The 27,735-nt window shown below is 35.3% G+C and overlaps 1 protein-coding gene across 1 annotated transcript in view; it reads left to right on the forward strand.

Annotated features, from left to right (window-relative positions):
* LOC101894038 (neural cell adhesion molecule 1-B) overlaps positions 1–27,735 on the forward strand; it is a 503,351-nt gene that overhangs the window by 360,566 nt on the left and 115,050 nt on the right. Inside the window, exons 8-9 of the mRNA XM_059129927.1 lie at positions 2,670–2,815; positions 19,439–19,583. Coding sequence (XP_058985910.1) covers positions 2,670–2,815; positions 19,439–19,583 — 291 coding nt within the window. The remainder of the gene's footprint in view (positions 1–2,669; positions 2,816–19,438; positions 19,584–27,735) is intronic.

Here is a 27,735-nt window from a genome sequence, read left to right on the forward strand (position 1 = left end):
GAAGAGCTCCTATAGCTCTTCTATGTATAGAAGAGCTCCTATAGCTCTTCTGTGTATAGAAGAGCTCCTATAGCTCTTCTGTGTATAGAAGAGCTCCTATAGCTCTTCTGTGTATGGAAGAGCTCCTATTGCTCTTCTGTGTATAGAAGAGCTCCTATAGCTCTTCTATATGTAGAAGAGCTACACCAGCTCTTCTTGTATAGAAGAGCTCCTATAGCTCTTCTGTATCGAAGAGCTTCTATAGCTCTTCTATGCATCGAAGCTCTTCTATAGCTCTTCTATGTATAGAAGAGCTCCTATAGCTCTTATATGTATAGAAGAACTCCTATAGCTCTTCTATGTATAGAAGAACTCCTATAGCTCTTCTGTGTATAGAAGAGCTCCTATAGCTCTTCTGTGTATAGAAGAGCTCCTATAGCTCTTCTGTGTATAGAAGAGCTCCTATAGCTCTTCTACGTATAGAAGAGCTCCTATAGCTCTTCTGTGTATAGAAGAGCTCCTATAGCTCTTCTGTGTATAGAAGAGCTCCTATAGCTCTTCTGTGTATAGAAGATCTCCTATAGCTCTTCTGTGTATAGAAGAGCTCCTATAGCTCTTCTGTGTATAGAAGAGCTCCTATAGCTCTTCTGTGTATAGAAGAGCTCCTATACCTCTTCTGTGTATAGAAGAGCTCCTATAGCTCTTCTGTGTATAGAAGAGCTCCTATAGCTCTTCTGTGTATAGAAGAGCTCCAATAGCTCTTCTGTGTATAGAAGAGCTCCTATAGCTCTTCTGTGTATAGAAGAGCTCCTATAGCTCTCCTACGAGCTCATATAGCTCTTCTGTGTACAGAAGAGCTCCTTTAGCTCTTCTGTGTATAGAAGAGCTCCTATAGCTCTTCTGTGTATAGAAGAGCTCCTATAGCTCTTCTGTGTATAGAAGAGCTCCTATAGCTCTTCTGTGTATAGAAGAGCTCCTATAGCACTTCTGTGTATAGAAGAGCTCCTATAGCTCTTCTGTGTATAGAAGAGCTCCTATAGCTCTTCTGTGTATAGAAGAGCTCCTATAGCTCTTCTGTGTATAGAAGAGCTCCTATAGCTCTTCTGTGTATAGAAGAGCTCCTATAGCTCTTCTGTGTATAGAAGAGCTCCTATAGCTCTTCTGTGTATAGAAGAGCTCCTATAGCTCTTCTGTGTATAGAAGAGCTCCTATAGCTCTTCTGTGTATAGAAGACCTCCTATAGCTCTTCTGTGTATAGAAGACCTCCTCTAGCTCTTCTGTGTATAGAAGAGCTCCTATAGCTCTTCTGTGTATAGAAGAGCTCCTATAGCTCTTCTGTGTATAGAAGAGCTCCTATAGCTCTTCTGTGTATAGAAGAGCTCCTATAGCTCTTCTACGTATAGAAGAGCTCCTATAGCTCTTCTACGTATAGAAGAGCTCCTATAGCTCTTCTACGTATAGAAGAGCTTCTATAGCTCTTCTACGTATGGAAGAGCTCCTGTAGCTCTTCTACGTATGGAAGAGCTCCTGTAGCTCTTCTACGTATGGAAGAGCTCCTGTAGCTTTTCTACGTATTGAAGAGCTCCTATAGCTCTTCTACGTATAGAAGAGCTTCTATAGCTCTTCTACATATGGAAGAGCTCCTGTAGCTCTTCTACGTATGGAAGAGCTCCTGTAGCTCTTCTACGTATGGAAGAGCTCCTGTAGCTTTTCTACGTATGGAAGAGCTCCTGCTCTATAGCTCATCTTTACATAGAAGAGCTTCTAAAGCTCTTCTTTACATAGAAGAGCTTCTATAGCTCTTCTACGGATAGAAGAGCTTCTATAGCTCTTCTTCTATGGATAGAAGAGCTCCTGTATTTATAGCTATAGATACAATTGTTTTTTTACTTCTTTTATGGATAGAAGAACTTCTATAGCTCTTGTTTTGGGTTTTTGCGTGTGCGTTTGGCCCATAACCCCACATTTTTATAGCCCTTTTCCCCTTCCATAAAATTTTGTCAACATTCCTGTGTAATTAAGCTCCATTTATTTTGATTTGTTTGACTCTTAATTGTGTAATCCACCCAACAAGGTATCACATAAAAAACCAATCCCCCACAAAACTATAATTTCCAGCATAATTACAATTTAATTTCCGACAGGAATGTTGACTTCTAGACTAACAACCACATTTCATTCCGTTGTTTAGTGTTACAGAGTTTCCTGCCCACCTCTCCAGTCGGCACTTAAGCCAACAATAGCCACTCTAGTAGATATGCCACTGACCAAGTGGGTAATTTGTCTATTGACTTACGTATGTATATTTAACAGACATAACATTTGAATTGAATTTGAATAAATGTGGTTCGTAAAAGGGAGGATTGTTGATACCTCCAATGCAGAATAGAAATGTGGTGACTCCTACTTTTGGCACATGCAAATTTTTTTCTTCACCCATTTGAAATGTTTGGTTGGCCGAAGGCAAGAGGACCTCCGTTTGTAAGGAAACATTTGCGTTTGCCTCCATTTGTCCAAAGGTATTATTTTCTATGGCGAGACATAATTCCTTAAGTCTAGCCTTAAGTTTTTTTTTTTTTTCATACACAGTGCAACATTTGCAGAACCTTTAATTTTTCTTTTATAGACCAATATTTGTTGCTTACATTGTTGTTGTTTTTTCTCTTTTCATTTCATTTTTCGTCCTATAGTGAAACCACTTGAAGTAAAAATAATAGACCCACCCAATTCAATGGTGGCCGATAGACGGTACGAGGTAACATGTGAATCAACCGGTTCCCGACCAAATGCCATCATTACCTGGTATAAAGGAAAAAGGCAATTACGCCGAACGAAGGTAAGTCGTTTGTTGTGTATGTCCAAAAAAAAAAAGGAAAAAACAACGAAATGGAAAAGGTAATATATAATATGTTGAAGAAAATATGTGTGTGTGTATATATTGAAAGGAAAGGTATGTAAGAATATATGTTTGGTGAAATTCAAGGAGTGGGTTTTCAAATTGATGAGGCATTGTAAGTCCTTGTGGAAAGGAAGGCTAAGTGGAATAAAGGGTGATGGTGTTGTGTCCAACAATGGAAGATAATAAAATGGGGTAACTAACGTTATTATGCATGGTTCAGTGTGTATCTAATGCAATTTCATGGTATACACCCGAGAAAAAAAAATGCGATTTCGGAAATTCAACACGTATTGTCTGAAATTATACTGAGGTTTACGGGACGTTATTTTGGTTAAAAGATTGGAGAGATAATCACAAATAACTTACAGTTCTCTTGCAACGTAACGAGTGAATGCGACACAGGGTGTGAATCTTAAGATCAAACGTTCGTAAGTTCGGGTCGTCCAAAAAACGCAACACAAAACAAGTAAAAAAGCTGTAAATTCGGCCGGGCCGAACTTTGAATACCCTTCACCATTTTGAACAAATTTGGCAATTTTCAAAAAAACCGTACCGTTATATGGGGGCCTATACGAAGACGTGGATCTGCACAGAAAATTTTTTGTCTTTGGCTGTAGTATCCACTACGAACTTCAAATACCAAAATTTGAAACAATTTCGGCGAATAATGTCGCTAAAATCATCAAAATATTGAATATCGGGAGGTACCGTTATATGGGGCCTATACGAAGATGTGGTTCTGCACAGACAATTTTCTTTCTAAGGCTGTAGTATCCATTAAGGATTTCAAATACCTAAGTACCGCTAAAATCATCAAAATACCGAATGTCGGTATCGTTATATGGGGGCTATACCAAAACGTGGACCTACATGGCGCATTTTCTATACCAAAAGTCCTGCAGACATAACACACATTTTTGTAAAATTTTATTAACCTACTTCATTTCGTTCGGAAGCTAGAGTGATTCTTACAGACGTACAGACGGGCGGACATCGCTAAATTGTCATAAAATTTTATGCTGATCAAGAATATATGAACTTTGTGGGGTCTAAAACGTATATTTCGAGGTGTTACAAACGGAATGAAAAACTTAATATATCATCCATACTATGGTGAATATGGCAATAGTGTAGAGTATGTTGTGTCGAGTTCTCGATCTGAAAATCGGTAGTTCCAACCCTTCGCTCTAACGGAATTTATTTATTGACACTTTCATCGAAATATCCTTGTTTGAATAAGGGACCAGTATGCTGTTTAGTCCACAGTTACTGCTTCCAAAAAGTACTTACTGAAGCCATTACCAGGTTATGGGGTATTATGATAGAGATTATCACTGTATCATATCCAAGACTTTTACTGCAAAAGCTAAATTATTTATAAGTGGCATCATCACCAAAGCCTTATATGCCCTCATTTCAGATTCCTTTTAAAGACAATTCATTATTTCGAAGGTCGATCAGATATATAATTCGGGATACTTTTCAATGACTTTAAGATATATAATCGAAAAGAGCTTATGTCGTGGATTCTTTTGAAAAATTATCAGCGATGCAATCGTAAGTTCATTTAATATATCTCTAGTCGAGCATTTCTTACAATGACACTTAAAGCTGGAAAAGAGATTAAATTGGTTTTTTTAGATCTCGAATCCTGCATATTTTCAAAGACTTTCACAGTTTTTCCAAGAAATTCATTCCGGGATTTTTCTGAAAGACTTTCTAAGCTTCAATGGTGATTTTTCTGAAAGACCTTAAGAATGACTCTTTAAGCTCGTATCTCCAGTCATGGATTTTTTAATACTTTTACAGTTGCAGATTTGCATATTTCTGAACAACACTTATAATCATGGAATTTTTAACACTAACAGTTTTAGTGCTTCAATCATAAATAAAATTAATAAAATCTCAAATCGTGAGCTTTTCTGAATATCCTTTGAAGCCCAGTCCTGGCTAGGATTTTTCGGAACAACATTTAAGGCTCCAATTCCACTGTGTATGACATTTGGAAATGCAGACTTTAAGAAACATAATCGAGATTTTTCTGAAAGTACTTTATTCTTGGGTTCTGTTCAAAAACTATCAGCAGCCCAATCCTGAGTTAATTGGAAAGATCTCTAGTCGTGTATTTCCTTAAATGACATTTAAAGCTCAGACAAGAGCTCCAATCGTGGGTTTTTGAGAAAAAAGGTTTAGAGCCCTAATGTAGGATATTTTTAAAGACATCAAAGTGCTTGTAAGAAATTCATTTGGGGAATTTTCTACAAAATTTTTTGAGGATTTGTATTGGATTTTTCTGAGAGACCGGATTTAGTCTTGAAATATGTTTGGAACTCTAGAAGTGGTTGTTTTAGATATTTTTTGAGCTTCAGTTGAGGAGATTCAATCATGGAATTTTTAGCTCCAATTGTGGTTTGACAGTGTAGTGTTGGCAATGATTTTTTAATCAACTATAGAGCTCCAGTAAATTTTTTCGAAGGTCTTTATAGCTCTAATATTGGATTTAACTGAAAGAACTTTAGTCCTTACATCGTGGATTTTTCTGATAAACTTTTAGAGTACCAATCCTAGATTCTTCAAAATTGTTTTAGGACGTAAATTATGGATTTTTTTGAAAAAATTTTGGAGTCGCGTATATTCCAAAATATCTTGCAGCTTCGATCGTACATTTTTCAATAGTTTCAATAGTTAATTTTTTAGAAAGATTTTATTGCTTAACTCCTCTATTTTTCTGGATTACTTTTCGAGCTCCAGTCACTTTAATAAAGGCTTTTGAAAGGCTTTTAAATTTCTGATAGCAGAATTTTCTGATATCTTTTGAAATCCCTTTAAAGCTCGTATCTTGATTTTTTCCGGAATATATTTAGAACTGCTATTAGGTATTTTTCTAAGAAAAAATTTGCGGTTCCAGTCTTTTTTTTTTACCCTTCACCATACATAGTATGGAGGGTATATTAAGTTCGTCATTCCGTGTGTAACTTTAGACCTAACAAAGTAGATATATATAAAAATCAAGACGATTTAGCCCTATCTGCTCGCCCGTCTGTTGTAGTCTTGCTAGAGTCAGAACGAATTAAGATAGGAAGCGAAAAATTTGACAGATCAAGTATTTTTCTGCAGGCAGTTCCAGTTCGAAGAATGGGGTATAACGGTACCCCACAATATTCGGTATTTTGATGATTTCAGCCACATTTTGGAATTAGGGAAAATTATGGTATTATCTGAAAAATAACACAAGCACTTCCTTTTAAGTACTTTACCCGCACGCTATTGTATATTCCCCACACAACGGTTCCTCTGATATTCGGTATTTTAATCCTTTTAGCGACATATTTTTCCGAAATTGTTTCAAACTCCGTACTTAAAGTTCGTAATGGATACTACAGACTATGACAAACAATTTGTACATGCTGGTTCAAGTCTTCATGTAGCCCTTATATAAAGATATCCCCGATTTTCGGTATTTTAATGAGGACATTATTCACCAGAACTGCTTCAAATTTCATATGTAACGCTCGTAATGGGTAATACAACCTATGACAGAAAATTGTTTATGCAGGTCCACGTCTTGTTAAAGGTTCCCTATAATGGTGCCCCCCTTTGTCCGACATGTTGATGATATTAGCGACATTATCCACCGGAATTGCTTAAAATTTCGCTTTTAAAGTTCGTAATGGGCACTACAGCCGATGGCAAAAAAATAACTTATAAAGAACCACGTTTTAAATTTTGCGGAAATTCTTAAAGTTCCTTCAAAAGTTTGGCCAGCGGAACTTACCTGTTTATCATTATCTGCTCTAATGTTAAATTTTCCCGAAAGCCACTAAAGTTCCAAATTGGTATTTTTTTTAAATTAAGTCTATATTTCTAATGGTTTGTTTATCGGTGTATTTGCAGGCCGAAAGCGGGGGCCTATATTGTCATGCCTTGTACCTGCTGGAGAACTCCAAATACCAAATGTTATATATATATATATCTCTTAAAAAAATATATAAAAGAATGAGGCATAAATCATAAAAATACCGAATATATTTGTATATTTATAGATTATTTTCTTTCAAAGAGTATATATCAAATTCAGATTCCAACTTTAAGATATTTCCGTTGAGCAATATCGTTAAAGGCGTGAAAATACTAAATATATGGGAACCATACGAAGCTTGGACCTGTGCAGGCAATTTTTCTGTCATAGAAAGAAATACCCATTAAGAACTCCAAAATCTAAATTTGAAATAATCTCGGTGAAAAATGTGACAAGAATTGTGAAAATTCTGAATAGTAAGAGGAACAATTATATGAGGGCTTTACTAAAATGTGGGCATATGTAGATTGTTTTCCCTCGTAGGAAGTAGTGCCCAATGTCATTCTAAATTTGAAATAATTCTCGCTTAAATAATAAAAATGCCGAATATAGGGAGGTATCATAATACGACGGCTTCGTATAGCCGTGCATTTATATATACAATTTTCTGTCGGGGGAGGTACTACCCATGCAAGCTTCGAGTTCTAAAATTGAAAGATGTTAAAAAATGTGGTAAAATAGTCAAATTCCTGAATATTATTAGGCACAGTTATTTGGGGACTATAACAAAACCTAGACCTTTATACATAATTCTCTGCAAGATTGTTTCCTGCCAACGGTTATATGGGGGTCATACAAAAACGTGCAACTATATGGCTCAAGTATATTGCCCTAATTTTTTAACTCCCTTAATTTAAAAAGGTCTTAAAATCGTTCTCCACTAATAAACAAACGTTGTTTTTATAAAAACAACAATAAAGGGATAAGCCTGACCATTTTGCAACAACAAAATACTACGGTATCCCGAACAAACAAGCCACACTGGTCTTAAAAAAATTCAATATTTTTTATGACGGTGTTGGTTTAAAATTTTGGTTTTGCCAGGAGTATCAAAAATAAAAAACACTGTGCAACAAAATATCTATATACTAAATATAAAAATTAAATTTTGAAAAGTTCCCCAAACCCTAGTATTTTACCATATATTATAGGAGGTAAAAATGTTACCCATATCGGTAAAATATGTCGGTTTTCCATTACAGCAAGTTAAAAAAAAATTAAATACCTTGCTCATGCATTTATACAAAACTTCACAGACAAAATATCGTACCGCAAAAAAGCATCCTGCTCTATGCCAACATAAAATGAGTAGTAAACAAATAAACAAATGCATTGTAACTATTTTTAAATATTTGAAGCAGCAGCAGTGGCTACGAGTGCTGACTAGCGCATTCTGTCAATAGGAACGACGACTACAGTTAGTAACAGTTTTTTGTTTGTTTGGTTTGCTTTCTGGCCATAGAGAGCGCAGCCCATCAACCTAACTCCTGTTGGGGTTATTGTAGCCACCACACAAAACAAACCTTTTCACAAAATAGAACTCCCCCTTGGGAGTTCTAGGATCGCAAAACAAAGTCCTATGCAAAGAATTTCCTGCAAATAAAACTAGCAAACGTTTATACCGTATAATGATGATGATGATGGCGATGGTGAAAAAAAGAAAACAAAGGAAAGAAAGCGTACTGTCTGCCAGGCTGGATTGCCGACTGTCTGACAGTATGACCAGTAAAAGGAGACAAACGTTCAATTTACGTGCACTTATTTTGTGCAAATTGCATGCGGTCATCCATAAATACTTCACTACTTACTTACCAAATAGTCACAAAGTAGTCACTCGCTGCAAATGCATTGCAATGGAATGGAATGGCAGGGAGTCAAATGCTATGAGAATTTGGGGTCGGTACAAAGGGCGTTGTGCAAATAAATGCAGTGAAATCAAGTGATACTTCCAAACATATCCAATACTCTGGAGGAGTCATAAGTGCTTACAGGAGTGTTGCTTTAAAGTTTATATTGCTACAGAATTGTTGTATTAGATACCCTCGAGAAAAAATGGATATCAGGAACACAGCTTAACGAAATGAATTAACCATCTTTTGAAGTACTAATTCATCAGATTTCCTAGTATTCGTGCCAATTGAGGCAGGGCTCTGAAATTTCTGAATCTATAAATTATGCACATATTAAGGTCAGGTCTTTGTTCCGTACGGATTTTAGAATAAGAGTAGCACCGTATGTAAACAAGAAAAATTGTCGCATTTGGGGCAGAGAAAATACACACGGATGTACTGAAAATCCAATGAACCCAAAGCGAGTAACTCTTTCGTGCAAATTTTTGTCCACAGCAATAATTGGGCCATTTTTCTTCTACAATGGGCAATGACCAGCCTTTATGTCATCGGGACATGTTGAGTGAATTTTCGTTCATAAAAAATGAAGAATAGGATATTGGCAACATTTGGTTTCAACAAGTGGATGCAACATGCCATACAGAGCTGATACCGGTTGGCCACTTCCGAGTTGTTGTTTGCCTATTATTTTTGAGGTGCCGTCAAAGATAAGTGGTAAATGGCTGAGAAGTCAAAGGGGAATAATCGTGAATATTTGATGAAATACAGCTAGCACACAATCAAAATTTTGACCGATTACGGTATGGCCACCCAAGGCAATTTTTCCCTTTTTAACAGAACCATTTCTATAAAACTATTTTAAAAGTATCACTCGGTTTTGCCGACAGATGTATACCCTCAGCCAATATCCGAATATTTAAGTATAGTTTGAGTTGGGTTATGATTTTTTTAAATGTTCACCCATAATGGGAGAGGTTACGAAGGACTGCACCAAACTGTCTATTTTGTAACTGTCCCAAGTCTGATATAACTATTACAACATGCTCAATTTGGACTATATAAACTATTTCCTTCAATTTATATGTTATAGTATGCGTGAGGTACCATATACTGTGTGAGGTAAAAGAACTACAACAAAGTCAAACGCCATAATTTTTACTTTTTTTTTTTAATTTTATTGAATGAAAGCAAAATATCTCAAAAATGGCATCAAACTTTAGAAAAAGTTTAGATTTGTTGAATAGGTCACCTTTGGTACGAATTATGGCCTTCAAACGGCCAATGAAACCGTCACACACTGCCCGAATGATGCTCTACGGTATTTTGGCTCATTCCCGACGAAGCCCTTGCTTGAGGTGTCGACACTTTGGTATTTTTTAGTGCCAAACTTGCTTTTCAAAATACTCCAGACACAATAGTCCAACGGATTGGTATCCGGAGATTTTTGTGGCCATTGTGCACTGAAAATGAAGCGAGGAACCTCATTTTGTAGCCATTCTTGGGAGGCGTGTGCTGAGTACGATGGTGCTGAGTTCTGCTGGAATGTCTACGGTCTGCGGCCAACATGTTTGCGTGCCCAAGGCTTTAATAGACCCTCCAGTATATTTTCGCGATAGTATTCGGCATTTATTCTGATGCCACGGTCGATTAATACGAGCGGAAAGTGACCATCCGCTGTTTTGGTTGCCCACACCATTACCATGGCCGGCGCTTGAGTTTTGGTGGATAAGAGAAGGTGCACATTTTCAGCTGACCTTTTTGGCAAGTAAACACGATTATTTTGTTTGTTTACAAACTGCTGAACAACGAATGTTTTCTCATCGGAGAAAACCAAATTCGGCAGTTCACCAGTTTCGGTCAAGGGAAGCAACTCTTTAGCTCTCTTTTTTTTCTTGCGGTGTAAGTTCTTGCACTTTTTGTAATTTCAATGGCTTTACCCCGAGCTCATTTTCTCAATATTTGCCGAATGAAATATTGCGATAGGTTCAGCTCACGAGCCATTTTTCGGCCACTGCGAAACGGGTTTCGATGAAGTTGCTTCTTTTTTTTTCGAACTATTTGTGCTGTTGTTGCTTTTTTCTTCCGTCTACTTCCTTGGCGTCGGGGCTACGCTACCAGCATCACTGTAACGAGCGATGGTACGAGACACAAAAGATTTATTCACATTTAAATGCTGGAGTGATCTAACGATAGCCACTTGTGGTTTTCCAGCCAAATATAAAGCAATCCTACTATCACGCTTGAATTCCATCAGGAATAATTTTTATCTGGCAAATTCTAACCAAAATGTTTAATATTATAAGCTGTATCTAGAATAATTTTAACATCTGTCGGACGAGTGGCTTAGAAATGACAGCAGTCTGAAATTGGTTGCAGTCAACCTGTATGTATGGTGAAGGGCATAAAAATATGAAGTTATTGACACCAGATTCTGTAAAGTTGGATTCTCTCCAATCAGAACTTTTATGTTTAAGATATTTTCATTTATGTTTTACAAATTTCAGTTGGGAATTTTAGGTAAAACTTACATCTACCTTTAAGTGGTGCATTTTCCGACGCGAATGGTTTTTTTCCTTTGACAATCAGAATCGTAATCTTTAAGCTGATGTAGTAATGAAATGTCTTTGAAACCTACACTAAATATGAAATCGTCAGTAACTGATATGTCGATGTTTCATTAAGTACTATAACTATATTAGAGATGTTAATGAGAAGACAATATTTCAAATATCAGCTTATTCGTTTGGATACTACCGTTTAAACGACAGCCAGAAAATAAAGTAGTACTATTTGAATCTACAATTGGAATTTTTCCCCACTTTTTGCCATTTTTAGAGTTTTAGCCATACTTTTAACATAACAATCTTCAATTTATCAATCACTAATTGCAATACACTAACCCAAAATTTAGAGATTATGAAGCCAAATTTTTTGGGAATAAAGGTTTGAAATATTATTCACTTTTGCCTATTTAACATCCATGTTCTGCCATATCCAATTCTCCAGATTATACCACAAATTTGATCCCCAACCCCTCATAACTTTCGTCAGCATATATGAGTAGCATGGAGAGTTCTCCATAAACTACTGTTTCTACTCATACCAGACAGTAACCTCAATGATAGAATGTCTGGAACCTCGTTTATAGATGCTGGGGTGTGTTAAAAATATCTTGATTCTAGATTCTTGCTCAATGGAAATACTGGACGAATACATTTTTTTTGTTTTACATTTCATCCCTTTATAATGGATTTCGTTTTAAATGTAATGTGATATAAAAATTGATGTAATATAAAAATTGATCCAGAAGTATTAACTAGACAGGGTTTAAAAATTCTGACATATCTTCCAAAAATTCGAATTTAATTCATTTTCAACTTCAATTTAAGTGAAATTAACCATTAAACCCAACAGCCTTATATATATCATTACCTTATATCATTGCATTCTTATGGCATTTAATTTGATTTTTTCGTTTCAAATACCGAACTGCACAAAAAATCAATTTAAATTAAAATATAATACCCAATACCATTATTATTTTCAGTTTATGTGAAAGTTTGCGCGCAGCGCATGTCTGCATTTTTCGATTCTCTGGCCATGGTGGTTGTCTATTTAGATTACGCGTAAACGGAAATGGAAATACATTTCCGTTAAAGGTTTGTCTAACATTTCAATTTTTTTTTTTTTTGCAAATGGAAAAGTAGAACGAGAGGTAGATGCCACCCACCCATTTCTAGTTCATTGACTAAACAAAGTTGCAATTGTAAAATGGCAGCCGAGCAACATTGGCAAACGTCAAGCAATTTGTAACTGTAACAGTGCCGGCGATGATGTTGTGGAGGATAATGATGTTGTTGGTGTAGATTGATGTTTGGACACATGCATATCAAACAACACCAGCTACGAAATGTGCATGATATCCACATGGTATTTCAATCAAAATAACTGGGTTTTTTTCCCTATTGAAATATAAGGTGTGGTACCCCGATGCCCACTCTATTGAGGGCGGGTTTTTTTGTTACAGCTTGTTTCCTTAGACTTTTAAACATTTAAATCACATTATCATTGTTTACCTACAACTCAGCGAAAAAAGGGGTGACTGGCAATCAATTACGCCCGCTCTTATACGTTTATATACTGTTGCAGGCCATCAGAGATGGCATTTCTGGTGCAATTTACGTTGGGCGCCATATTTTGACATTCCTAATTTATAAGTATTTTAAAACTGGTATATTTTTAAACTGATATTTAAAGGCATGTATTTGCAATCTAGTATGCATTACGTCCACTCTCCTATACTGCTGCAGGCCATGGGAAATGATTTCCCAAGCTTAATCTTGTTTGGGCGCCATATTTGGACAATTTTTATAAATAAGAACCTTTTCAAATGACGAGTTGTCGCAAATATTTTAAAATCCTCGTTGAACTGTATTTATTTTTTAATACCCCCTCTCGTTTATATTTTCATTTATTTCTGAAATAACATTTCTAGTAAAATTTTCGTTGGGCGCCATATTTGAAGTCATATTAAATAAGTACTTTTTGAATTGATATAAAACGAGTTGTGGCAAATAGTTAAAAATAAAATTATCTGCCTGTACAGGGTGAGATAAAAACTGCAACAAGATCAAACGTCATAATTTTTACATTTTCTTAAATTTTATTGAATGAAAGCAAAAACTGTCGGAAATATCAACAACTTTTAGAATTAGTTCAGATTTGTTCGAATAGGTCATCTTTGGCACGAATTATGGCCTTCAAACGGCCACTGAAACTGTTACACGCTGCCCGAATGTTGCTCTGCGGTATTTAGGCCTATTTCCGGCGAAGCACTTGCTTGAGGTGATCTATCCTTTGGTAATTTTTAGTGCCAACCTTGCTTTCCAAAATACTCCAGACACAATAGTCCAACGGATTGGCATCCAGAGATTTTGGAGGCCATTTGGCGCTGGAAATGAAGCGAGGAAACTTATTTTGTAATCATTCTTGTGTGGCGCGTGCAGAGTACGAAGGTGCTGAGTCCTGTTGGAATTTTCGAGATAATATTCGGAATTTATTCTGATGCCACGGACGATTATTACGAGCGGAGAGCGACCATCGGCTGTTATGGCGGCCCACACCATCACCATGACCGGCGCTAGAGTTCTGGTGGCCAACCGAAGGTACACATTTTGTTTAATATATTTTTCAATCAAAACCTAATATATACAAGGTGAGATAAAAAACTGCAACAAAGTCAAACGCCATAATGTCGGAAATAGCATCAAATTTTAGAATAAGTTTAGATTTGTTCGAATAGGTCATCTTTGGCACGAATTATGGTCTTCAAACGGCAAATGAAACCGTTACACGCTGCCCGAATGTTGCTCTGCGGTATTTTGGCCCATTTCCGGCTAAGCGCTTGCATGAGGTGATCGACACTTTGGTATTTTTTAGTGCCAATCTTGCTTACCAAAATACAATAGCCCAAGGGATTTGTATCCGGAGATTTTGGTGGTCATTGTGCGCTAGAAATGAAGCGAGGAACCTCATTTTGTAACCATTCTTGGTTGGCGCGTGCTGAGTCCTGTTGGAATGTCCAAGGTCTGCGGCCAAAATGTTTGCGTGCCCAAGGCTTTAATATATCCTCCAGAATATGCCATAATATTCGCATTTATTCTGATGCCACGGTCGATTAATACGAGCGGAGAGCGACCATCGGCTGTTATGGCGGCCAACACCAACACCATGGCCGGCGCTTGAGTTCTGGGGGCCAACCGAAGGTGCACATTTTCAGCTGATCTCTTTGGCAAGTAAACACCATAATTTTGTTTGTTAACAAACTGCTGGACAACGAATGTTTTCTCATCGGAGAAAACCAAATTCGCCAGTTCACCACTTTCGGCCAAGCGGCAGATTTCAGCTGACCTCTTTGGCAAATAAACACGATCATTTTGTTTGTTAACAAACTGCTGCACAACGAATGTTTTCTCATCGAAAAACAAGAAAACCAAATTCGGCAGTTCATTACTTTCGGCCAAGCGAAGCAACTTTTAGCTCTTTTGAGTCTATTTTCTTTCTGTTGCGGTGTAAGTTCTTGCTTTACCCCGAGCTCATTTTTCAACATTTGCGAATGGAATATTGCGATATGCTCAGCTCACGGGCCATCTTTCGTCCACTGCAACGTGGCTTTCGATCATGTAGTTTCTTTACTGTTCGAACCATTTCTGCTGATGTTGCTGTTTTCTTCCGTCCACTTCCATGACGTTGGTCTACGCTACCAATTCCATGGTAACGAGCGATGGTACGAGACACAAAAGATTTATTCACATTTAAATGCTGAAGTTCTATAACAATAGCCACTTGTGGTTTTCCAGCCAAATTTAAAGAAATCACACTATCACACTTGAATTCCATCACCAATAACTTTTTTCTGGAAAATTCTCACCAAAATGTTTTGTACGCTTGTAAACAACATAATGTGCTGTCACTGGAATAATTTTAACAGCTATCGGATGAGTGGCTTAGAAATGACAGCAGGTTGAAGTTGATTGCAGTTTTTATCTCGCCCTGTATACTGCTACAGGCCATGGGAAATGGCATTCCCATTTTAATTTTAATTGGGCGCCATATTTTGACAATTTTTATATATGAGAAACTTTTCAAATGATATATGGCGAGTTGTCTCAAATTTTTTAAAAGCGCCGTTATACTGCATTTATTTTTCAAACTAAAAACCACTTATATATTTTCATATATTTCTGAAAAACATTTTTAGTAAGATTTTCGTTGGGCGCCGCATTTAAAGACATATATAATGAGGGCCATTTTTACGGATATAATACAAATTGTGGGAAACAATTAAAAATAAGACTTTCTGTTTGTTTTTTAATAATTCGTAGCTTTGTTTCGTTTTTTTGTTTTACAAGTATATGACTTTTACGACATCATGTCGCAAACATCACTCATACTCGGTCCATTTAAAATTATCCTTATTTAATTTTTTAGGAATGTTAAATTTTGCATTAATTTTTTGACATGGTCGCAAACGCTTGTATGCATCCCATCACTGGCCAACACAAGCACACATAACATTTAGTTATTTGTTGTGGTGGTTGTTGCCATAGCACAAAGTGTGCAATTGTTTTTAATGCCGCTCAAACGAGAGAGCGAGTAAAAGCAAATGTAAATTACAACAACTCCATTTGCTATTCATTTACGTTAATGTTTGCGATTGGTTATCATGATTATCGCTGCAGCTAATGCAGTGTATTATGCTACTGAAAGGGAATTGTAATGATCCGGAGATGTTTTAGATTTCCTTGTGACAATGAGAAATTGAAATTGCAGATGTGAAAGAAACAATGGAAATGAAAGATGTTATTTGTACGGTATTTTAAGAAAGGAAGTTCAATAAATGAGGACTTAAATGGCTATACAAGAATGTTTCACAGACACATAAATTAAAAAAAAAAATAATAGCCTATTTTCAGCTGGGAAATTTTCTAAAATCAGGATAAGAAAATGTATAACGTATCATATCTCTTTGGACGCAATCTGTTTGGGGGCATTTGAAGTCTCTCTTTTTAGTGGCACGAAGCTAAAATTTAGAACATATCAGTATTTTGTATGCAGGCAGGTCAAGTTCAAAGATGGGCTATATCCACGTCCAAGATATCGTATTGTCCCCATATAACGATGCCTCCGATATTCTCTAGTTTAATGATTTTAGTCACATTTTTCAATGGAATTGTAGGAAATTCTACACAAGGACTTCTTTCTGAATACTTAAACCCTAGGAAGAGAATTGTTATTAAAGTTCCACGATATCACCTATCATCCATATAACGGTACCTCCCGATATTCGGTTTTTGATGATTGTATCTAAATTTTAGCAATGTAATTGTCTGAAAATCCACACCAGAAGTTTCTTCTGAGCATTTTACCCCCCCTGGAAGATATCGTATAGCCTCCATACAACGGTACCACAAGAATATTGGAACAAGATATTTTGATGATCATTTTTGTCCGGAATGGTTTAAAATTTGCTATATAAAGTTCATAATGGGAATCACAGCCTATGAAAAAATTGCGTATGCAGTATAGCCCCATATAACTAAACCTCACAATACTCGGTATTTTGATGATCTTAAATTGACTATGAAGGTACACGTCTTCATGTAGACCACATATATCGGCAACTCCATATACAGGGTGAGATGAAAAAACTGCAATCAACTTCAGACTGCTGTCATTTGTAAGCCACTCGTCCGACAGCTCTTAAAATTATTCCAGTGACAGCTCATTATATTGTTTAAAATCTCCGGATACCAATCCGTTGGACAATTGTGACTGGAGTATATTTCAAAGGAAGGTTGGCACTAAAAAATACCAAAGTGTCGATCACCTCAAGCAAGTGTTTCACTGGGAATGGGCCGAAATACCGCAGAGCAACATTCGGGCAGAGTGTGATGGTTTCATTGGCCGTCAAGTTATAAACGTCATAATGCGTGCCAAAAATGATCAATTCGACCAAATCTATACTTGTTCTAAAATTTGATGCTATGTCCGACCTTTTTTTATTTTACAAGTAAAAGTATCAGAGTATCAAGTACAAGTAAAAGCATTAAAAGGAAAAATATCAAAATTGGGTATCCATCCAATCAGAAGCTGGCAACTAGATTTGGCCGAACTAGTTCATAGTTCAGTATGAGTGGTTTAAAATTTTCATATCCCTCATACGCAGAGTTTTCATACAAATGACCGGAGTCCACGGAACTAGATAAGGTACTTGTCGTTCGGTCGAACTAAATTGGCAAAACTCTACTGAAAACCATGCTACTGTTTGCTATACTGCCAAATATACCAAGTAAAAGTTTGTAATAGAGAACGCCATTTAGCCTTAAGATTAAGTAGCGTTTCGTGTACACGAACGTTAAGGAACCTTAAGGAAAAGCAGTAAAGCAAATCTTAAAGTCGGGCGGGGCTGACTTTTTGAAATCATACCAACTATGATTATAGTAATAAAAGTCCAAAGGAACCAAATATGGGAGGAATATGTTCCTCTGAATTGATTTATACTAAATATGTCGAGGCATTTGCGCCTTTTCAATTCGGGCTTGTATTATCCATCTGGTGCACAATTAACTTGAAATCGGATAGATATACATGGTTGCCCATATTCGACGTCTTGTTGAAACCAGAACTGCCTCATACGCTTTCGACGAATAATTGTCATCACAAAATTGGTCATCATGTCGCGATAACGCTCCTGATTGATGGTAACGGCATGGCCATCTTCATTTTGGAAGAAAAACGGCCCAATGACCGTTTTCGCACTAACGCCGCACCAAACTGTGACTTTTTCGTCATGAAGAGAAACTTCTTGAATCTCCTGAGGATTTTCAGTGGCGAAAAACGGCAATTTTGCTTATTTACGGTCCCTTAGAAGGCGCACTTCTCACATTTTGTAATGTTTTAAAAGCACGTTGAGTTTTCACAATTGACTTCTTCTGTCGAATGTAAATTTCAACTATTTCAGAGCGCTCGCGTGGCGTGTATTGGTTCATGGTAAGAATCTGCTTGGACTGACGCTTCAAACGCGGTATGTCATTAAGCGATGTGACATCTCTGTCAAAAGTTATGGCGTTGCCAGATGGGTCCGTCGAATATGGGCAACCCTGTATATGGGAGATATATCTAAATCTGAACCGATCTCGATAAAATTTTTCAAAGGTATTTCTGAACTGTATTTGATATATTTCCCCGAATATAGTTACTACGGAGTCCATATTACGGCTATGTAGGGCAAATTTAACAAATCGGATGAACAATATGTACGGGAGCTATAGCTATATCTGAACCAATATCCACCAAATTTGACGTACTAGCTTCCAGACTAAATTCGGTCGTAAGTGCCAAATTCCATCCCATTTGGTCTAATATTACACGTTTGGTGCACAATAAACGGGCAAATCGGACGAAAAAAAAAAAAAAAAAAAAAACAAATCGTATGAGAAATACATATGGGAGCTATATCTATATCTGAACCGATTTTGAATTTCAAATTTGGCACACTTATTTTAAATTCCAATCTGGTCGTACGTGCAAAATTCCATACTATTTGGGATGATATTACAAGTTTGGTGCACAATATAAGGCAAATTGGACTAAAATATATATGGGAGCTATACCTAAATTTTGACCGATTGTCTCCAATTTCAATAGGGTTCGTCCTTGGGTCAAACAAATTATTTGTGCTAAATTTCATCTGAATCGGACAATAAATGCGACCAGTACTTTGTTTACAAAAATAGATGGACAGACAGACGGACATGCATTAATCGACTCAAAATGTGATCCTATGCAGATCATCAAAAGGAAATATGGTTCTATCTCGTTTCCTTTTGCCTGTTACAAACAAATGCACAAAGACATAATACCCTGACCACCTTGTGGTGTTGGGTACCAATACCAATAATATAAACGAAGGCCATTTTTCCGACAATTTATATTTCACACCAAGGAAAAAAACAAAATGTCCACAAATGCAAACAATTTAATAAATGCAATGTTTTAATATTTTATTATTTTAATATTAATTCACAGAAATAACTTATTAAACAACTCACAAGAATGAAAAATGCTTAAAACTAAAAAAAAAAAAAACTCTCATTAAGAATTTATACTCAATGAACCTTGGAAAATGTGTGTTTATAATTATTTAACGAAAATTTTGAACAAATAATCTAAGTATCGACAATACAATATATTAAGTTTTTTTGCCTGCTACGAATTAAATGTTTTAAATTATATATACCTACAATACAATATAAAAATATTCCTTTTGTTTTCTTCTTTTCATTCAAGGATGACATATCGAACAATACAACACGTTCGGAATTGAGTTTTGTGCCAACAACAGATGATGATGGCAAATCGATAACATGTCGAGCAGAAAACCCAAATGTCAATGGTTTATATTTAGAGACCATGTGGAAATTGAATGTAGTATGTAAGTAAAAACAAAAAACAAAATAAAAAACAAAACAACAATAAGGAAATACAATATAACGTAGTAAAAAATATATATATATATATATAAAAAACATACAATATTTTTAAACAATAAATATAGTTGGCATAAAAAAAAAACTTCAAAAAATTCCAGTTTTTGCCATGCCAGCATCCTCATCATTGCCATTACAATAACCCCCAAAACAATATTCCACAGTGTGTATGAAATTTAAAACAAAAGAAACAATGACCCACTTATTGGGAGCCCAGAAAAAAATGTAAGGCGAGTAGTAATTTCTATGTATGCACATACATATATTCGTATATTTCTGTATTCTATGTTAGCCAACAACTTAAAAGTGTCATTTAATGGCCTATAAACCATATGAACAACAAACAATATCATCAGAACATGTTCGGATATTGATGCCACGTTTACAACAATGGACTATAGTAATATGTGGTTTAAACAAAAGACCTGAAATAACAATATGGATTTAAAAGGGAAACGACAGCTTTACGAGCAGGTTTTACAAATAAATTAAACTAAACTGAAAATATGAAATTCTTTGGAAAAATGTGAATACATCGGGAGTTTTTCCAGTAGATGTACTTAACTGTAAAGACATGTAATCCATAAATAAACAAGTAAGCAAAAGCTATAGTCGTGCGAGGCCGACTATGTGATACCCTACAACACTACAATATGTTAGAAGTCCCCTTATGTCCAAATCCATTTTGGAAGATTTCGATTTTTCTGTTTTTGGTTCTTTTGAACTCGTAACTATTTTGCGATCATCTCTAAAAGCAAAAGGGCCCTCTGTAATCCTAAATTTAGCCTCATCTGTATGATAAGCTTATCTACGATATTTGTATGGAATTTTTTCCCACAAAAGTAGTGGTCTATTCTACCCGCTGTCCTAAACTCTATCTTCATGCGAGATGTGTCCTTTGGATTCTATATGTGACTTTTATAACGGCTAAAAAATCAGGACATCTATGAAAACAATGAGCCTAACCCTTCTGAGCCTAACCTACCCTTTTTCGTGAGGATAATTGCAATCGGTATATAATAACCTCAACTTGTGTTGTAAAATGAAAAAAATATTACAAAATGTATTCTCCAATATTATAAGTCAAAATGAAAAAATCGCATGCGATAAAAAATATGAAAAAATAAAAATATATCACAAAATACTGCAAAATATATGTTAACATCATTATTGACATCTTTTTATGCGATTTTTTTTAGATATTATTCTTTTATACCAAAATAGTTCTAGCCATTCTTGTAATATAAGCGTTCTAGCTGACATCCCCTTCCTTTTCATATACACATTGTATATATTTCGCTATATGTATCCGATATATTTACTATCGGGATCTACGTAACGGTCAGAATTGACCTGTTCGTCTATTTGTGATTTTGCCGGGATTAAAAGTATTCGCGGTTTAATGGAAAATTTAACTATTATTTAACGCAAATGTTATGGTCTATTTCACCCACTAAATATTACCCGATGAACATCAAAATTGGAAGGCTTCTGCCCAGACCTAAGCTCTAGCCTCATGCTAATTTCCGCGTTGATTGGTGAATAATTGCGGCCTGTAGAGCAACTGCAAAATCATGAAAATTTTCAGTTTTAGGTCCATTTCAACCCCTAGATATTATGCGATCATCTCCAAAAGAAATAGGGTTCTATTCTGGCACTATCCCCACCTCCATTCTTAATTTCGTGAAGATCGGACCATAATTGCGACTTGTAGAGTGATTACAAATTAACATGGACAGACGGACGGACGGACTTACATAGCTAGATCAGCTCAGATCGGTGAGATATGAAAATCCATAATACTTTCCTATGTGGGAAACCAATATTTCGATGTGTTACATAATTTTTGGCCCAATCAAACTTATAATACCCCCAACACATAGTGTTGTAGGGTATAAAAACAAAATTTAATGTAAACATATAAGCAAAGCCTACATTCGGGTGGAGCGACCATGAGATACCATAGAACTCTCTAATTTATGGCATTGTTTCAGTAGATCTGAAACCCTTTGGACTGAAATGAGCGAATCTATCAAGATATTAAGATACATTCTGATTAAGCCCATTAAATCGCCATCAATGCAAAAGTCAGATATAGCACTTTAATATACGAGTCGCAAAGCCACTTTCAACATCTTAAATATTCGTGGTTATATTTATATTTAAAATTTTTTGAAACAAAAATTATGGTCAATTTCATCTATAAAATATTATCCGATGACAAACCAAAATGGTAGGCTTTTGTCCTGACCTAATATCTTACCCCACACAAAACTACATTCGATTTGTGAGGCTAGGGTCAGAATAGAAGTCTAATGATATTTTAGATGATCACATAATATTTAGAGTTTTAAATGGACCAAAAAGCTGAAAAAATTAGCATGGGGCTAAAGTTTAGGGCTGGTCAGAAGCCTAGCATTTTGTTTGGTCATCGGACAATATTTAGCGGGTGAAATAGGCCATAACTTTTTTTTGTAAAAAATACGAAAACTTCCACTAAAATGCGAATAATTTTAGTCCTGGCAAAATCACAAATGTACGAAAATGTTACTTCTGACCGTTACATTGATGCTCATATCCAAGATGTCGCATATATAGCAAAATATATACAAATTCATATATCACAGTTAGACCGCTCATAAGTCAGAACCGCTAGAATGCTTTTCACAATTCTCATAAATTTGGAATGGTTTCTGGCCAGAAAAAGATAAAATCTAAGAAAATCGCATATATATATCCCAATAAAAATGTGAATATTTTTTGTATTTTTTTTTTAAATTTTTGTAATATTTTTATCGCATGCGATTTTTTCAATTTGACTTACAATTTTCTTAAGTTTTTCTACAACACTATGTGTTGAAGGTATTTTATACAGGTCGCAATTATCGTCCGATCCTCACAAAATTTGCATGAGGTAGCGACGGTGTCAGAATTAAAGCCTAGTGTTATGGAGATATAAATTTAGCAGTTCAAATTTTTATTTTGCATTCGCTCTACATGAGGAGAGAGTTAGTTACAGGGAAGACGTCAAGCATTTAGGATGACCATTTCATTGTATTTAGCTTTAAAATGGACAACGATATTTGAGATTTTTTTTAATACATAACAAAACGGCGGAGTGCGTAATATCCCCCAACAATAGCTCTATTCTGACCCAAATTCGAACGTCATGCAAAGTATAGTGAGGATCGGACCATAATTGGAAGACGGACCCACATTTCTAGATCGAATCAGCACGGTATAGGAAGACTGAAATATAGGAAATATAGAAATATAGAAATTGGACTATATTTGGTAACAGCTGTGTGCATATTTGGTAGACATTTTGCATATGAATTAAGAAGAATTAAGGAGAACTTGGGTTGAAAATTGGTGAGAAAGTAGCTTAGTGTCAGGAGACGACAAAGGACACTATATATTCCGTAAGTATACTAAAAGGTACTACGCATTAAGCCCTTTGTATTGGCCAAACGGATAGAGGAAGAATTCCCAAATTTAGGATGAAGGTCGGTGATGGGGTGTCAGATAGATGTACTAAAGATTTTCATGAAATTCGAATTTAAAGTTTACTAAAAGCACTAATTTTTTTACTATTTAGTATTATGTGAACGGATAGGGCTAAAATGTAGACTTTTAGTCCAAGACTTAAGTTGGGAACTAGGTTTGATATAAGGGGGTAACTTTTCAAATATGTTCTAAGTGTAATAACTGTACCAACTGGTACTCAATTAGGTACCATTTTGTTTTGGATATACGGATGGAACAGACATTGAGACATGTTGATATTGAGGTCACTGCTAGTATGTAGGATTGAGATTTGAAGGTTGTTTAGGAAAAATGTACTAAAAAGTTCGAAAAGTACTGAATAGTCTATGAAGTAGAAATAGAGCTGGAAATATTGTCTGAAAATATTATTTGGAAAAGTGTACCAAGAAGACGAACGTACTGTTCGTGAATTTTGGCTGGAAATCTGAAATATGAAATTGGGGTCTATGATGCTGTGTAGGATTGATGAACAAAAGTTTTTATGAAAGTATTTAAATGCACAAGGTTTAATAAAAGAATAAAATTTAAATTTAAGATGAGAAATTTGGTATGTGGTCAAATTTTATTTGAGGGTGAATGAAAAAATTTTTTGTAAACAGTAAATTTCGGCCAGGTCGACATTTTAATAATTCATTTAGAAGGAACGTGAAAAATTACAAAAAATAAAAATTAAAAACATTTAATGGCGGCAATACGAAGACGTTGTCTTGTATAAATAATGTGTTGCCATAGACTGTAGTACTGATTCTGAATTTTAAAAAGGAAATTTGGAATGATTCCGGCAATGTGGCGAATAGAGAAACGTATCGTTATATGTGGTCTATAAGAAGACGTGAACCTGCATACTCAATTTTTTATAATAGGCTATAGCAACAATTCCGAACTTCAAATAGGAAATTTGAAACGATTCCGGTAAAAAAATATCGTTGCAATTATCAAAATATCGAATATTTGAAGGTAACGTTATATGAGGGCTATGCGAAGACCTAGAGCTGCATCAAATACGGAATTAGAAATGAGTCCGGTGAATAATGTCGCTAAAATCATCAAAATTCCGAATATAGGGAGGTACATTATTTATACGGTACTAAAACTAGACGTGAACCTATACGGTCCATTGTCAATACCAATTCAATTCTGCAGACGAAACAAACATTTAAGTAAAATTTTCTAGTGATTTCCACAGACAGACGTTAAATTGACATAGAATTTATTTATTTATGCAGATCAAGAATTGATATACTTTATGGGGTCTAAAATGTATATTTCGAGGTGTTACCAACGGAATGACAAAATTAATATTATGTTGAAGGGTATAAAAATGGTATAAAGTTTGGAGAATAAAAACTCTGGATCGCGTAGTCGGAGTTGGACAAATCGCAGAGGAGAAAACTTCATGGCCCGGCCGAAGGCCGTCTACTTACAAAACTTATGAAGTTTAGAAAAACTGTGGATCGTATAGCCGGTGTTGGACATACTTCAGAGGAGAAAATCTTAAGCCTCGGTCGGGGCTGTAAAGCTTAGATACATATTAATGGAGATTTAGACTGTATATAATGCAGTATGTATATGTATATTTCTTTAATTGCTTCGAATCCGGTCCAAGTTTTGTAGAATTGGATAAACCGGGTATTTCTCCCAGGAAAATTTACTTTGCCGTAATCACATTAAAATACTTACACCTTAATCGGGATTATATCTGATTTTTTTGCACATGATCCCCATTAATTTGTGGCGGTTATGACCAAAAAAACATTCATAATCTTCTTAATTGCAATAGAAATTATGAGACTGCACCGATTTTTTTGCATATTTTTAAACCAGTACGAAAAGACAAAAGACTTTATGATACCCAACCGACTATGAATATTTGATACATTCAGGTGTAGCAAATAAACTTTCCTATTGGCAAATAGGTTTTAAGGCTTTAAAAATGTTTAGATAAGGCATAGGTTAAAACTAACCTATAAAAGTTTTGCTATAAAGAAGGATAAAAAGGGTCCAATAGAGGCTCGCTTGAGCTTTAAAATTTTCTACCATATGGTTATCTATACAGCAAAAAGGCACGGACTTCAAGAAATCTTAATTCGAAATTTTCAACAAAAAATTAGGAGGTGGGGATCTGTCCTCCTCTATTGAATTATTTTGCTATGTAAATTTTCAAAACGTCTTCTTTTTTTACCCTCAGCCATATGGCTACAGAGGGTATATATCATTTGATACGGTCAAAACGTGCCTAGTCGAAATAACGGTTTTAGACCCTAGGTCTCTTTGGACCAAATCCGTTTCAGAACATTTGGAGTCGATCTAGCGATGTCCGTCCGTCCGTCCGTCTGTCTGTCTGGCTGGCTGGCTGATGCGCACGATAACTCTCGAAGGGAGTATCCGATTTGGTCCAAACTTGGTACATCGCAATATTTTTGTCAAACTTAGATCGAGTTCGGAGATGGGCAATATCGGTCCACTCCTTCTGGTACCTCCCACACAAAATGTCTAAATTTTCAAAGAAAATAATTTATTGCACAGAAAGAGAAAGGATAATCCGATTTTCCTCGAACTTTGCGAATCCTAATATTTTCATCAGTCCAAGTTCAGGTGCGAAAATAGACAATATCGGTCCACTCCATCAGGGACCTCCCCCACAAAAGGGTCAAAATTTTGAATAATTACAACACTTATAAAATGTGATGTAAGAGCCCGATAGTCTTATTTAAACAATATATATTTGCTCTTTGAAGTTATTTTTTTAATAAGTTGTCTTTTTTACATTTTGATTATAATGTATCTTAATTTATCTGAATATCTGCCATTATTTTTTTATACAAACGACCTTCTTTACTATTTATTATATCTTATTAAATAAACGAGAAAGTTTGTTTCTTTTAAAACTATATTTGTAAAATAATTCGTATAATTTGTTTCCTTACACAAATTTTGGATTCATATATTTTTTTTAAATAATCTAAATGTTTTGCTTCCATTTAGAACTTTTTAATTGCCGTTGTTGGCTCCTTGAAAAAATACTGGTTTTGGTACATTAAGATTTCAGACTGACCACAATTTACGTTATAACAAAATATCGATAAAATCCACATACACATTATTGAAAAAGAAATCCTTACATATATTATACACGCTTAATATGAATCCCGGCAAATATTATTGACGTCAGATTTGCCATTTCTGGTAACAAAAAGCTGTTAAAATTTTACAAAACAGTTTGGGTTTTCTGTCTTTTATATGACTTCGTATACATTTAGGTAAATATACATATGTATATACATATATACTATGTATATAATACATTCTTTTTCCGGGCCAAGACTAATGTGTAGTGGAGGGAGGGGGTAAAATATTTTGTTTTTTTTCTATATGTGATGCCATATAAAATTTTAATATGCGTTGAACATTTTTGTTTTTTTTTTTTTTTTTTTTTTTTTGTAGAATTTTATGACGGTGTTAACATCTTCAGTCTCCTTGACTTGTCATCCATCCATTCTTAAGGTATGAGGTGAGGAAATCTCACCTCAGGTCTATAGTATGAAAGATACCGATTATATATACTATGACTAAAGCATACATTTTAGCTACAATGTGTTGGTGTGTTTGCGGGTGTGTTCTATAGAGATTTTAAATGTTGCCTTCACTCTCACACACACACACACATCCATACATATAAATTATTACCAAGCGCCATATAACCTGGTTACAGTTTTCATGCCATTATATTGCAATATTTAGGGGCGGTAATGGCTTTAAGGTTTTAAAGTTTATTCTCTCGTTCATGTAAGGTTTAAAAGTTAATATATGTTCGGCTTCTTGGTCGTATCTACATATACGTATGTATATACAATTTCGTTTCATTATTGTTTTTTTTTTTTTTTTCTTACCGAAATGTGCCGGTGCGATATCATGGAGATATCAGTTACCAAAACCGCCTGAGTGAGCTTCATAAAAACAATAACGTTATGATGAGCAGGTCGTTCAGTGTATCCAAGTACTTTTATTCATATATAGACACACATACATATGCAAGTACGGACAAGTCAAGGTTATACATTAAAGAGCTTAAGTAGAGCATATGAGTACTTTTCATGTTTCAGTTTCGCATTTTTTTTTCGGTTGCTCGCCTTCTTTTTTTAATATCCCACATCCTTATCCTTAGCGGGGCACATATAAATTTCCTTATTCTGTTATTAACAAAATGTGAAGCATACATTTTTTCCCAGATAAGTGTGTATATTCGTTTTTCATATAAAGAGTTTTATATTGTGCACAATTCAGATATTGTTACCTTTTTTAATGTTTCATTTTTTTGTTGGTTTTTGTGGACTAAGTATGCCAAGAATTTTGTGTATTGTTTGAAAAATGCTGTTCTCCGGATATTTATTTTGAACACCTATAACCTGGCCGAGTTAAGCTATAAACTTGTATATAAAAATGTTGGAATGTTATATTTATTTAAATTGTTATTTGCACATACGAAATTTGGGTTGGGTTCGGTTGTTATCAGGGTTTTATGTGGTGGTTTGTTATTAACGATATAATTTG

The sequence above is a fragment of the Musca domestica genome, unplaced genomic scaffold (assembly GCF_030504385.1).
Source record: "Musca domestica strain aabys unplaced genomic scaffold, Musca_domestica.polishedcontigs.V.1.1 7, whole genome shotgun sequence".
NCBI classification, from domain to species: Eukaryota; Metazoa; Arthropoda; class Insecta; order Diptera; family Muscidae; genus Musca; species Musca domestica.